Raw genomic sequence first — 14,371 nt, forward strand, 5'->3', positions numbered from 1 at the left:
CTTACGACTATTTTCTCTAAATTATATAGAAGAAAATCGAATTAACCCCTTCTCTTATGATTTAATAATCAACAGTAAAGTCGAGAATAACACGTAACCGAAACAGCAAGACATAGACGAAAATGATCCACGATCCTTGTTTACATTGGATGCTGTTTACAAACCGCGGCTCTCACCTGCGATACTCGTATTTAGCCCAATTTCCTTACCACGAGCCTAACCCGTATTGTTTACATTAAGCCCTGTCTACAAACCACGGCTCTCATCCGTGATATTCGAATTTGGCCCGATTTCCTTACCACGAGTCTAACCCGTGTTGTTTACGTTAGGCCCTGTCTACAAACCACGGCTCCCACACGTGATACTCGTATTTGACCCGATCCCCTTACCACGTGTCTCGCACGATATCGTAGGCGAAGGGGTAAACGAGCGACGAAAGATTTAAAATCGATTTAAAATAAGGAAATAAAAATGAAAATAAGAGTAAAATTGTAAATATTATTCAGGTGGATCGTGCGGAGAACGAGGAGGGCCAGGGAGGGGGTGGTCTGTCGACGTCTTCGGCGGGCTGCAGCGGTGCTTCCGGTTCGAGGATGGGCCCTGGGCCCGATTCCGGTAGCAGTGCTCCCTCTTCTGTTCCCCACTCACTGGCGACCTCGAGGGACGACGAAGACGAGGAGGACGAGGAGAGCAGCGGAAGACGTTCCAATGGCCACACAGGAACGCGGTGAGTCACTCCGATTCTTTTCTCCCTACGTACCTTCCGGTCTCGATCGGTGTTTCCTATGGAACGATCCTCCTTACCAGACACCAAAAATCGCACGTTTCCTTGGTACGCCGTGCGACCGAGCTCTCACGACGAACAGCACGTCCTCGAGGTCTGTCGAGGATCGATTCGTCAGTCAGGATCGCGTGGACTCGACGCGTATTCGCGGTTTGGAGATCGATTGTAGGGTTGGTCTACGTTTCTTCTAGAGTCTCTGGCACGTATCATGGATTTTTCTGCCACTCATGATTGATTCTGACGAACAGTTGGCTGCGTTTGTACGATTTCACCCGCGAGCGAGGAATTCCGTGATCATCCATTGTTGGGAATGTTATTCATGACCTGTTCGAATCATTCGGTACCGTCACGATATTCATGACGCACTCTCCACGTTCCATTGTGGTTTACGGGTCTTTCTTATTCGATCGTATCTGGGAAATTCTTGGTAAAACTCTGTTGCCATAACTTATCAGAGAGAAGGAGGAAATATCTGAGATACGTCAATGGTAATTTTTGGAAACTGTGAAAGGAATGAGATACCACTTAGTATCCTTATCATCGCTTATTAAGAAATCGTTTCCTTAATAGATATTCGTAGGTAGAAATTTTTTCGTGTTTAAACGAATTAAATTACAATTAAACGAATTATTTTTTATTTTTATATATTCTCGCGTTTCCTTTGAAAACCTATGCTGTGGTATCCTTCGCCTAATTCAGGATCCGATGTACAAAACACTTGGAAGAAAATTGAACTAGATCGAGTAAAAAAGTACCCTCAGACCGCAGCAAGATCGATCTATTCACGTGTCTATCGTCTTCTAATGAGACTCTACATCCTGCCTCTATTTTCCTAAAAAAAAGTACAAGCGTAGAGAAAGAAAGAGCGTAAATTTAATTCTGGAAACGTGTATCGAATTGCTCGCGGCAACACTTGGACGATAATCCGCACGGAGCATGGAGCACGGGAGAATTTTAATTCGGGCGTCGCGACTAGAGCACCGAGTCGAGTGGAAAATGAATTCGAGTGAAATGGGTGTGGATGCAGGGAAATACTTTGCGAACGACGAGAACGATTTGAAAATATTTAAAATTTAACAAAATTCTATAAAATGTTTAAACTTCACGGCAGAAGGAAGCTACATCTTCTAAAAATTTTAATTAAAATTTCCAAAACTTCCTAACTTAAATTAAAGTCGAATAAAATGTCGAATCTCTTCGGGATATGGGAATACTTCCATTATAGTATTTTCAGAGAGTCCATAGGGAATTCAAAGTACACGTGCCCTATAATTCTAATATCAGTCACGTATAATTCGATATCAGTTGCGTATCGAACGTCCGAGGACGAAATTGTATAAAGGACATTAAAATTCCTTCGACTAGCTGCAGATTAAATTAAACCAGGGTTAATATCGATATCTGGGTTAGAAGTAGTTCGAGTCCTGGAAATCAATTGCGAGTACTCTTCGTGGGGAATTGCTTGAACATGGGATTGGACGCGATTATTAGTAAAAGGCAATTTACCGATTCGATGGAGAAATGGACCCCATGCACGACTTTGTTGTGTCTTATCTTCTACTTGATTCCGATCTTCCTAATTATCTGTCCATCCCATAAAACAAAAACCACTGCAGTGGTTCAAACAATTAAAAGTACCCATAATGTCCACGATAAGAAACCTTCATTTTATCCAACCAGCTCTTCACTGTCCTGCACGAAGAAATTTTTCAAAATGATGATAATATAAGCGAAACGTTTGATTATGAAATAAAACAGGAAATAAAAGCGTCCTCAACGAAAGATTTGACTTTTGTCAACACCAGTGACGCAAAATAATTTATCACTGATTCAGAGCATCCTCAACGAAAGATTTGACTTTTGTCAACACCAGTGACGCAAAATAATTTATCACTGATTCAGAATTTCATAGGATGCACGGTTTTATGACGCACAGTTTGTAATTCTAGAGCAACGGGGAACTATATGGCAGAAAAATGTAAATTACGTGCAACTACGAAGATATCATTTAAACATGAGAAAGCGGAAACTTTCCCCGCGATAACGTCGACGTAAGCTTTCTGCTCTATAACCGCTGAAAGCGATTAAAGCATTCCCCATGGAGCCCCAAAAAGGAGATCGAGAACCACTAATAGCGGAAGATTATTAATTTAGGTTGAAGATGATGAAGAAAAAAGTTATCGCAAGGATTATAAAGATTTCCAAAAATATAATTACATATTACATGGTGAATTTTTGGAAATAGGAAATGGAAAATTCATTTAACCATAAAATTATCATCCTATTTTCCTCTTATTAGCTTACTTACGAAATGTCAATCGAGAGTACCGATTGAAAGGATTCTACCACGTCAATGCTAAGAATTGCACTTATGACATTTGCATTGGGCTCGAAGAATAATTTATCACCTGACCTTTGGCTATGTACATGCAGATCTTTAGGTCTATTGAAGCTTAAAGCTAACGCAAACTCGAAAACCTGTTACAAAGAAACTCTTGGCTGCAGAACACGCAGACATGAGACCCAAACTGTGAAACTCAGACATGTAAACTATGCCCTTGATTATACAAAGGTTATGGGACCTCTCGTCTATTGTTCCAAAGTAGTAGAACCTACTACTATTCTGAGACTGTATGGTTTCGAGCTTCGTGATACCTAATAACAAATTTCAGATCAGTGGGTACGAGACGCGAGACTTCGAAACTCTGTATCTTGGACATCGAACTTCAGATCTGACTCAGTTCTCGATCTCAACCTGGACTCTACCTGGTGACCACGTGCTGAGGTTCAAAACATAAATTTGTGTCAGTGAATTCTTGGTCCAAGATCAGAGTCCAGATTCCAAAGCCCAGAGCCCAGATTCCAAAGTCCAGAATTCAGAATCCAGAGTCAAAACTCCAAAGCCCAGAGCCCAGAGCCTATAATCTACAATCTAGAGTCAAGAGTGAAGAGTCCAGAGTCTAGAATCCAGAGTCAAGACTCCAAAGTCCAGAGTCCATAATCTAGAATCCAAAGTCAAGAGTCCAGAATCCAGAACCCAGAGCCAAAACTCCAAAGCCCAGAGCCCAGAGTCTATAATCTACAATCTAGAGTTAAGAGTGAAGAGTCCAGAGTCTAGAGTCCATAGTCAAGACCCCAAAGTCCAGAGTCCAAAGCCCAGAGTCCATAACCTAGAATCCAAAGTAAAGAGTCCAGAATCCAGAACCCAGAGCCAAAGCTCCAAAGCCCAGAGCCCAGAGCCTATAATCTACAATCTAGAGTCAAGAGTAAAGAGTCCAAAGTCCAGAATCCAAAGCCCAGCGCACAGGGTCCATAATCTAGAATCCAAAGTCAAGAGTGAAGAGTCCAGGGTCCAGAGTCCAAAGTCCAGAGCCCATAATCTACAACCCAGAGTCCTGAGTTCAAAGTCCAGAGTCCACGATTTTAGACTTATGTCTATGGTGGTATCGTGTATTAGCTGTGTAATCTTCGTTCAAGATCTGAGATAATGGATCTACGGACTTGTATTTTAAAAATTTCCGAATGCCAGGTCGTAAAACGAATTTGGTTTATACGGTATAATCTACAGACTTCAAATGAACTCCTGCCAAGTCATTATACTCGATTTTCAAGGAGTACAAATTCACAAGACTATCGAGTGGACTCAGACCAGTGTCTCCACTTTAAAGTTTACGACATCCGTGATACACATCGCATTTAGGATACGCAAATATGAAGCAAGCTGATTCATCTGATCTGAGAAGTGGTCCTAGTTCAAGGTACTGCATCTTCTCATAGTTGGACGCAAGTTTGGACGATCCTTTGCGAAATTCGTGGAAAATTATTCGCCCTATGAAACTTCTGAATACAAATTACACCAATACCCTCTAATTCGACGCATTAATATTCCAAGAGGAAACGTCAAGGATGTGCCAGGCGACTCTTCAACTTTCACCAGACGTTCGCTCTGAACGCAACTTCATCCACGAAGGCAAAGCTTCGTAATATAGATTTCAAGCTTCCCCTATCGATGTAGACAAGCTTTCCGCTTGCAAGCACGTAACTACGCGGACGTGATACCCGTGACAGAGACAATACGTGTCATCGATCATGACAAGATTCTTGAACGATTCTCGGATATATGCTCGACGAAAAATTTCTCCTCTGTAAGTATAATGTAACCTAACCTAGCGTAAGACAACTTCGAACATGAGCTAATCTGAGATATTCTAGATAGAAAACTAGTCGGTTTTCAGTATCTGACAGAGGAATCGAACTATACTGAAACCGTTTAATAAATCGAATTAGATCAATCAATGGATCCACTGAATTTCTCTTTTGTTGAAATTAAGAAAAGAAAATTACGCTAATTTGGACCATATTTTACATTAATATTCTTTAATTTATTTAAGGTTGTTAAATACTTTGATGGTCGAGAAGGTGATTATTTAATCGACTGATGCATTGATAATAGAGAGAAAGGCTTCACGAGTTGAACAGAAATTTGCAAATTGAAGCGGAAACGGAAGGAAGGGATGGAGAACCTGCTTCGTACTATAAAACGCGATGTTAATAAGCATGAAAAGAAAAAGAAATTCTCACGTTTATTCTTCTGTCGTGCGAAATCCACAGAGGAATTAATAAGGTCTAATGAACGCTGAATTATCGAGCATTCATTGCCTTATGAATGTTGCTCGTAAATATGGCGCGATCGCATGGATACGAATCGAACAACTTTTGAATATTAAATACCCAAATTAAAATTCATAAGGTCGGTATCCAAGCCTGCAACGTTGGAAAGGTATTCAAGATTTTCTTAAATTAAGAATTTCAACACTGCAAAAGAGTTTTCTCTCCTAATTCCTGTCATTTGATATTTATTTAGAAACCAAGATTACCAAGATTTATTTCGAAAATTTTCTATTATTTTTGATTCTTAAATAAATACTTTATTTATGACAAAAATCAGAATTAATTTGGATAGGATCCAAAAATGAACGTTTCTGTTTTTAAATTTGAAGTGGAATAACGACTCGAGAGAAGTAAAAAATTTGACAACTCGAAATACAAATTTCCCTGTGAGATCTGATAAATATACGTGCGAGATATGATAAATATCGAGTTTGAAATAACAACTCTGAAGGAAAATAATGATTCAGGATTTGCAAAATTCGTCGGATATCTGTTTCACATCGTGACAATTAAACGTCGAAGAATTTGTCACTGAACATTTTCGATGGATATATTGACTGCCGGAAACGATGAAAAAGCAACAGAAACGTTATCGTGATCGTTCAATTTACCAGTCGGTCTCGCAAACGAGTCGGATTTTTTACGGTACCACGTAACACATAGAGGAAAATTAAGGGAAATTTGCCGAATTCGCGCGGCCAGCGCGTGAAATGAAAATGAATCTCGTGCAGGACTGGTCCCGGTCGAATCGTTCACAATTTGTGTCAATCAGTGCCTTTTAGTCGACACTGTTAATTCACGTGGGAAAAATCACTATCTATGCTATAGTGAAGCGATCAAAAAATAAGACGAGCTTTATTCCGATAGAGAGAAAAATGAAATCAGCATACCTATGCCAAAATAGAAACGTGTGATATCCTATGACATATTCTAGCTAACCAAATCCCTTCTTCTAAAAAGAAAAGAAGAATAATTATATATATTTCTAGAAGAAATTTCACAAAATATTTGTGACACCGAAGAAGAAAGAAAATGGAAACAAATCTTATTTCTATCTTCTTTCTTTCATTTTTATTATTTGCAAATTCTGATTTGCAAATTTGCTAACTCCTATGAATCGAGAAGAAAAGAAGAAAATTTTCTGAACGACTGCACGAGATGCATCGAAGTAACGCATATGATAATTCCTTTTATGCGAAATCTTCTTATGCGACAAAAACATTTTCAAGTCGGGTGATAAATAAGGGATAAGTATAAATAACGAATAAAATTGACGTCGCGTCGTGACCGCGGGCAGGAAGTAATTTCGCAATCTTTTTCGCGTTATGGCACGACGGCCAAGTCCTTTTAATGCCATTAACGAGATCTAATAACGTCGATGCTGTGTCGCCCCCGCAAACGGCACGCTAATTACTTTCAAGCCAATTACATTTTACATTCGAGTGCGGCGGGATACGCGGTTTGCCCTAGCTTTGAAGCAAAGCATCCTTTTTACGTCTAACTAGCCGCCATTTCTGTAATTCTCGGACTCTGACACGGTTTCGTAGCCTGTGTACATACCGGAAGCTGGTTCGAGAAATAAGGATTCCCTTGGGAAGACCACGATGTTCTCATCGTTTATTAATACAACGATCGAAAAATTTATCTGTCAAATAAAACGAGCATTCTTTTCGTCATTCACGAGATCGATGGTCAACTCGGTTTTATATCGAGTCATCGGGAGAATTATAATATAAAGAGTCAATAAAGAAATTCGCATTTACGATTTAAATACGTGAGAAAAAGAATTAATATAATTTTTGAGATTTCGATAAAAATTGTGGGAACTGTAGCTATGCAAACTTGACGAAAAATAGATACATGAATACTGGGCTGTTCGTGGGAGTATGGACATATCGATGTTCAAAATGAAATACTATAGGAATAAAGATTTACCAAGTGTGAGTAAATGGATAAACTAATAAGAAGATTTATTTAACACAATAACAGCACAACATAAATTATAACTAAATCTCGTAAAATAAATTCGCTTCTAACTGCGATACAATCTCTCGAGGACTCTCTCACACACAACGTCTATATGTAATGACAGTCATTCAGCTACTGATTGTTTTTTGAGATTCTCTGTCATACTCGTCACACACACATTCTTCCACACAAACATTCCTCGCACTCATACCACTCATTCTATGACAACCACTACCACACCAAGAAAGTAAAAGATATCGTGAAAATGAATTAAAAATTCTGGAATTTATAAATTTGTATCGAACAGGAGACAGAAGGGTAATTAATGGGATGATAAAATTTCGTTCATGTTTCTTCGCGTTCATAGCCTATTTTAAATTCCAGCCATCGCTGGGTAAATGGTTTCCCATCTAAGATGATTATTTTCCCGGAAGATATTCCTCGAGATTAAAAAGTGAAGGGAATAAAAAAATGAAGACACCATATTCTCACCCTGACAGGGTATAAAATAATGAAAACTCTGCAAGCACACGATAAAAGCCGCTTATCTTCGGGTTTAAAAGATTTCACCGGAAATCAAGAGAGATTAGCTGTTTCCCTGACAAAGTATTTAATTACCTCGTCCACGTTGTTACGGTTTCCAGTCAGACGCAATAAGGGCATACCATCTGGGATCTTTAATCAAAAGTCGAGCTCTCGAAAGACTTTGCAACAATTCTCCCAACTTTGATTTAACAAGCTCTCTCGATGTTCGAGTGGGAAGTCGGCTGGAGCCTCTGCGTAGGCGAATCAAGGACTTCGAGTCCTCCGGAGGTCCAACCGGTACTGTCGTTTATTCAGCGTCGACTTCCTCTTTGTTACACGCACGTGTATCCCCACTCGCGGCTTCTTTGTCCCTTTCCAATCGTTTTAAGGAAATTTCTATCATTTTCTCCGCAAATTTTTACTCGCCGGTTGACCAACTTCCATATCTGACCGTCGAATTAAAATTACACGCAAATTCCCACGTTTTCATATTTTTACTAAAATCGGAAGGTATAAACGATATAATATATAGAACACACTCTTTATAATAAAATATTAAAATGTTACACGAGTAAATGTTAATATTTTATTAACTTTATAACGTCCCAGCCTTTTAATTTGATTAAAAATAAATTTATTCAAGTATTATTATAAATTTTATAATTAATATTAATTTAGTACACTTTGTATGCATTATTCTACCGTGTTCTTCGTGTGTACGTTATTTTACCAAATATCTGCTTCTTTCTCATTAATTCTAGTAGTATTTGTAATATCATAAATATATTTTTGAAATATTTAATAATATGTAATACTCGTTTATTTCTTTAAGTGGCTTATATGTAACGAGTACTTGTAATGGCTACCTACGTAATTTGCATAAGCAGGTGAATATTAGCAACACGAGTATTTCGTCGACGTCACTCTAGTATTAAGTCACTCACGGTGTGTGTACAGTGTTCTATACGTATTTAATAGTAATTTAACCAGCCAAGGACAATTCGTCATTTGCTACGTAGCGCGGTAATTACAACAGTGGATCTTTAGCATGTGGCCCTAATTCGATGGCCAGGGACTGCACTTTCATTATTGTCCTGTTTAACTCGAATTCATTTTGTTCATTACGCGATAACACGCACGATATTGAAAATTTTCAAGCGAACTGGTAATTATTACCCGGACGACCTAATAATTATCACGTTGCCTGATATTTGCGATACTTTGAAGTGTGACATATTTTAATTACGCCTCCCCTGTGTCGGGTATTTCCAATTAATCGACAGGTCCATTTACGAAACGTTTCGATAAATTGCCTCGTTACTGAAATGTTTTTACTCTTGAGAAAGTATGTTCGTTAAAGTCGCTCGCAGAGGAAATCCTGGCAACTTTGAGAACTTTTAAAGGAAGTATCTTAACACGTTCCGTGAGACGAGAAAATCGCGAGTTTTCGCCGAATTTACGACCGAAGTCAAACAATCGTTTCAGAGTAGATAATTACGGAAAAATGGCGGTCCTTAAAATAACTCGGTTCCTGATTCTTTGATATACTTATTAAATACAGGATCAAAAGAATATTTTTATTTCCCTGTCACTAACTTTTAAATTATAAATTAGATTCGTGTGTTAATTTTAATGCCTATAACCCATTCGAATTATTAATAGGACAAGAAATAATCATAATGGATAGGTGCAGTGTGAGTGAAGAAAGAGGAATGAGATAAAAGATAGAATATCCTATAAATTAAAAAGAAATAAACAATCAGAGCTGTGTAATACAATACTACCCAAGTATCTTAAATTATCTACATCTTTCAATAATATCTAAATCTAATATACAATACTATAAAAATACACAGTGAAATGGCTAAAGAGAAAGGGAAAGTAGAATAGGACAGTAACATCCAAACTAACACCGATATTAATGGATACGTGAGAGTAAGAGATGATGAGTGTAATTATTTGAAATAATTCGTGAAGCAAATCCATGAATATTATTATAATTATACTCATTATAATCATAAAAATACATAACCACTAGTCGTAAATACTCGTGACATCCTTACCAGTGTAATTAACAACCGAATTAAGATAAACGACACGAGCTGTCGTACGTCAAGCGAATCATAACTAATAAATCAGTATGCCATACTAGAGGTTAATAAAATCTATGATAAATATCCAAAGCAAGAATCGACGTCTAATTATTCACTACGAGCCACCAGGATGAATGAAATCTAGGGGTACCTTTCACGGTGTATCTCTGCTTTCACTCTACGTACAAAATACGCTTCGAGCAAGCACTCACTCAACAAGAAACACAACGACTTTGTATACAATGGCGGGATTCACTGGCCGTTAACGCGATTTCGCTGTCATCTTCCTTCGACCCCGTGTATCCATCGAGAATGGTAATGGATCGCGTGGCAATTAGAGCGAGAGCATTTTTCCGTCCTAACGCCTCGTATTTCACATAGAAAATTCCTCATTTTCCGTCAGATTAAGGCCGCTACGTGCCAGTTCCCTTTCACGGCTTCGTCCTCGTCCAGCCACCTGATATTCCACGCATACGTGCCTGTAATTCGTCCGCCATCATGGACCCGGCCGAGGCCATCGTACGGCCGTCTCGCCTCAAATCCGTACGAAATTACACCGACGAGGGTGATGGGAAAAAGGGGAAGAAGAACGCGATTCGGGGCGGAAACAGTGCGATCAAAACGAGAACACGTGACCGAAAAAATCGCGCAGGACGAACCGTCGGCTGAACCAGGACGATTCCGAGAAATAACGCGGGATGGAAAATTTTTTAGGGGTGCCATAGGTGTCGTTGCACCACGTTTTGCAGATGGATGAATGAGATCCGCGGAATTCTTTTTTGGATAAAAGAGTAATAGATTCGACCTTTTTGCAGTGAAATAAATTGTTCGATGCACGGTGATCGGACAGAACAGGTTGTCAAACATGTTTTTGTTTGGTCGACAGATTTCCTTTCTTGGAAAATTTTGGATTTTTGGAACGAATTGTCTGTTACGGTTTATTCTATTATTCTATTAATTTAGTTTTTATTTATTTCATTTTTAACAATTTGTTAAGTAATTTGGAATTTTTCAGGGAAATTTTAAGGTTGTCTAGTTATTTTTGGGTTTAGATAGCTGATGTTTGTATAATAGACATGATTTTATTGCCTTGAGAAATTTGTTTATTTTTGTGGGTATTTCAGAATTTTTTAGAATTGTAATAATTATTGTGTAATAATTAGTAAACTAATTTAGAAAAATTTTCTTCGGAAAATAGAAGTTAAGCATCCATAACGAAGTGCCAGGTTTAAATCAGCAATATATTCTGCTGTAATATTTCTGATGGACATGTCGAAATCTATGTGAAAACATCGGAAATTATCGTGAAATACGACGAAATATTAATTATTCGTTACATAGATATGCTGATTATACTCGTTGATCAGAGACGAGTTACAAAACGCTCGGAACGATCGAAACGGGATGAAATTACGATTATGGAGTGCATAAAGTCCGTAAAGCGTAGACGATGATGGGAATATAACGCAATTTACCGAGATTAAAAAGTTTGATGGATGCGCAGGACGATCAAAATAAAATACAAGTTGAACGGATTAAAAAGTTTGACGAATGGTCACGAAGATCAAAATACGATGTAACTTAGGCAGACTAAAGAGGTTGCGGAGTGAGCGGCTTCGTCAAAATAAGGTCCAACTTTGGAAGATTAAAGTTTGACAAATGTGCAGTGGACTTAAAGTGCAAAGGAGGAAGAACTTTGGCGTGAAATAAATATTACTGCTATAATAAAACACCTATCTAATATGTCATCCACAACTTCCGATACGATAAATCAAGTTTATATCCTTCCATTGGAATGATCAAATTTATCGTACAAATCGACAAACCGAAAAGTGTACATCGACATACTATAGTAATTAATAGTAGTTTCTAAAATCCCCTAAATTTCCTGAAAAATTCCCCATATAATACTTTCACTTATTCCATTTTAATATCAATTTAGTGTTCCAATTATTTAAATAATCTAAAATAAAAGACATTGTACGTGAACAATATGCAGGGACGAAGAGTGGAGATAAAAATGACTGAAAGTGTAATTATTTCCTTAAAACCGATCTTTATCTAAGTAAATATATCAGTGAATAAAGAAGGATCTGTTATCGGAATAATTAATACAATTTTTAGTATTTCGTATCTGATGTGAAATATTTGTTATTAGGTGAAATGTACCTAACTTCGTGTACTCGTAATCACATTTCTCGTTTGATTATGACAAGAGTCTAACTTGCTCTTCACTTCTAATAAACTACACGATAGGCTTGCAACCTTCCTCGAAATATAAAAATCATTCGAATATTAATTAATACGATTAAAAAATATCCAAACAAAACTATCGTAAAATCATTTAGAATAATATAACACGCGCAATAAAGAAGATTTTCAGCTATCTTTTATTTTTACTGTGAAAATAATTTTCATTAAATTTGCAAAATTATTCGAAATAATTTAAATGTCATAGCTGACGAAACTTTCGGTATATCGATATAATTCTCGCAATTTCTGTCGAAACCTCTGAACTTCACGTGCATCTCGTTTAATAATTACACAATGCACACGATGGTCGACCTGGACACTAAACACATTCGGATCAATATGAATTACCATGCGTGCAGTACGAGCCATGCAATTCGGGGAACCGATATCTAGCTAGTGCATTAGTCGGGGTCGTGGCTCATAATGCCCACATTAATCTGACGAGGCAGCATCCCGGGAGCTGAAGCACATTCGCGTTAAGGGCTTGCAGCAATTGCAGCTGAAAAATCGCACGTCTTATCCCGTGGTTGCTACCCTATCCTTCGTCGTGCACCAGATAACGTAAGAAGCTAAACTCGGGAATACAAGAGAGGATAAAAATTAGCCAACACGACCCCGAATTTACTATCCACGATCGTTTGATCACCGTGCTCCCTGCCATGTTTCGAATTCTCGCGAATTTCTCTTTTGCGATACCGTTTAAACACGACCGTAATTTACTGGCAGGAAAACCTGATCGAAAATGAGATCTATGACCAAGATTGGTCGATGATTGTTTCCAATGTACGATCAGAGTAAATCGAAGTGTCCAAGTGTTGGAAAAATTGCGACTGAGAGTATAGAAGCATGAAGGAATTTTAAATTTGCGAAGAAGAATGATGGATTTAGATAAAAAAGAAGAGATTCTTAAATTTTCGCGAATATTCTATTTATTTTTGCTTTGAGGAGGCGATTTTACAAGATTTAGTAGTGTAAGTCGAAAGGAGTCTGAGAAATTGCCTTTGTACATTAATTGTCTTTTTTCATCTCAATTTAGGAAGCAAATGAAATTCTGCGAATTCGAAAAAATAATTCAAGTAATAATATATAGATATTTTAATAGGATTCTGTCCAAAAATTAAAATCCGAATTTATTATAAAATCTAATTACCTAACGTTATTTGGTACTGCTTCTGAATTAGACTAATTAATTGACGAATAATAAAATTGCAAATTGATCAGACTCCATTACCTATGATTATGCCTACGTTTGATGAGACATCCTATATATATTTACAAATTATGTTTTCCATCGATATTACTACAAAATTATGCGAATATTTTGATACATTGATGAAAATTAATAAAAATATTTCGCACACTCTTAATACCTTGCACCTAAAATTCTTCCACGACGCCAATTCTCACCCTTCTACCAACCCTTTCACCCCGGCGTTCCAATATTTCCACCACGATTCTCATTTCGTTCGGGCCATCGTCATTAGCAATTCCTGCAGTCTCGATCTCTCATCAACTCTTGGTGCACCGTCTTCCACGCGAAGGTAGGTCTCTGCTAATCACGTTGACCAACCACTCTAGACTCGCAAAATGGATGCCAACGTCCATCCGCGTGACTCGTCGGTGTCATTCGTGCATTATCCACGAGCCGACGAAGAGTCTTCGCGATTGCGTTAGCCCCGATCTCGGACCATCCCTAGATCGACGAGGGGAAACGTGTTTCCTCGACGGATGGCAGGGCAAACGTTGGTCCGGATCATGGGAAAACAAATCGAACTGGTGTTCCGTTGAACCGGATGACGAGATTGCCCGTGGGAAAGGACAACTCGATATTGATACAATGCGATGGAGATGGACAGACGGACACAGAGAGGAGAGGATGAATGTGATCGCGTGCGTGCGAAATTACGATAGAGGAAGGATGATGCTTCGAGTGCAGAGGGTGAGAGAAAGAGAGTGAGAAAGAGAGAGAATGGGAAAGGTGCGGGAGCGAGTAGGTGAAAGAGGTAGAATGGACGATCAGTTTTTATTATCTGCCCTGTTAACGATCCCCATTGAAGAGTCGAAGGTTAGAGCGAGA

At 38.3% G+C, this 14,371-nt stretch overlaps 1 protein-coding gene across 1 annotated transcript in view; it reads left to right on the top strand.

The window, feature by feature from the left end:
* The first annotated feature begins 558 nt into the window (after nucleotides 1–558).
* LOC108553440 (potassium voltage-gated channel subfamily H member 5) overlaps nucleotides 559–14,371 on the top strand; it is a 102,521-nt gene continuing 88,708 nt past the window's right edge. The window contains exon 1 of the mRNA XM_017908333.1: nucleotides 559–727. Within this exon, the coding sequence (XP_017763822.1) occupies nucleotides 594–727 (134 nt within the window). The 5' untranslated portion in view covers nucleotides 559–593. The remainder of the gene's footprint in view (nucleotides 728–14,371) is intronic.

Source organism: Eufriesea mexicana, unplaced genomic scaffold, assembly GCF_001483705.2.
Source record: "Eufriesea mexicana isolate 0111107269 unplaced genomic scaffold, ASM148370v2 scaffold10389, whole genome shotgun sequence".
NCBI classification, from domain to species: domain Eukaryota; kingdom Metazoa; phylum Arthropoda; class Insecta; order Hymenoptera; family Apidae; genus Eufriesea; species Eufriesea mexicana.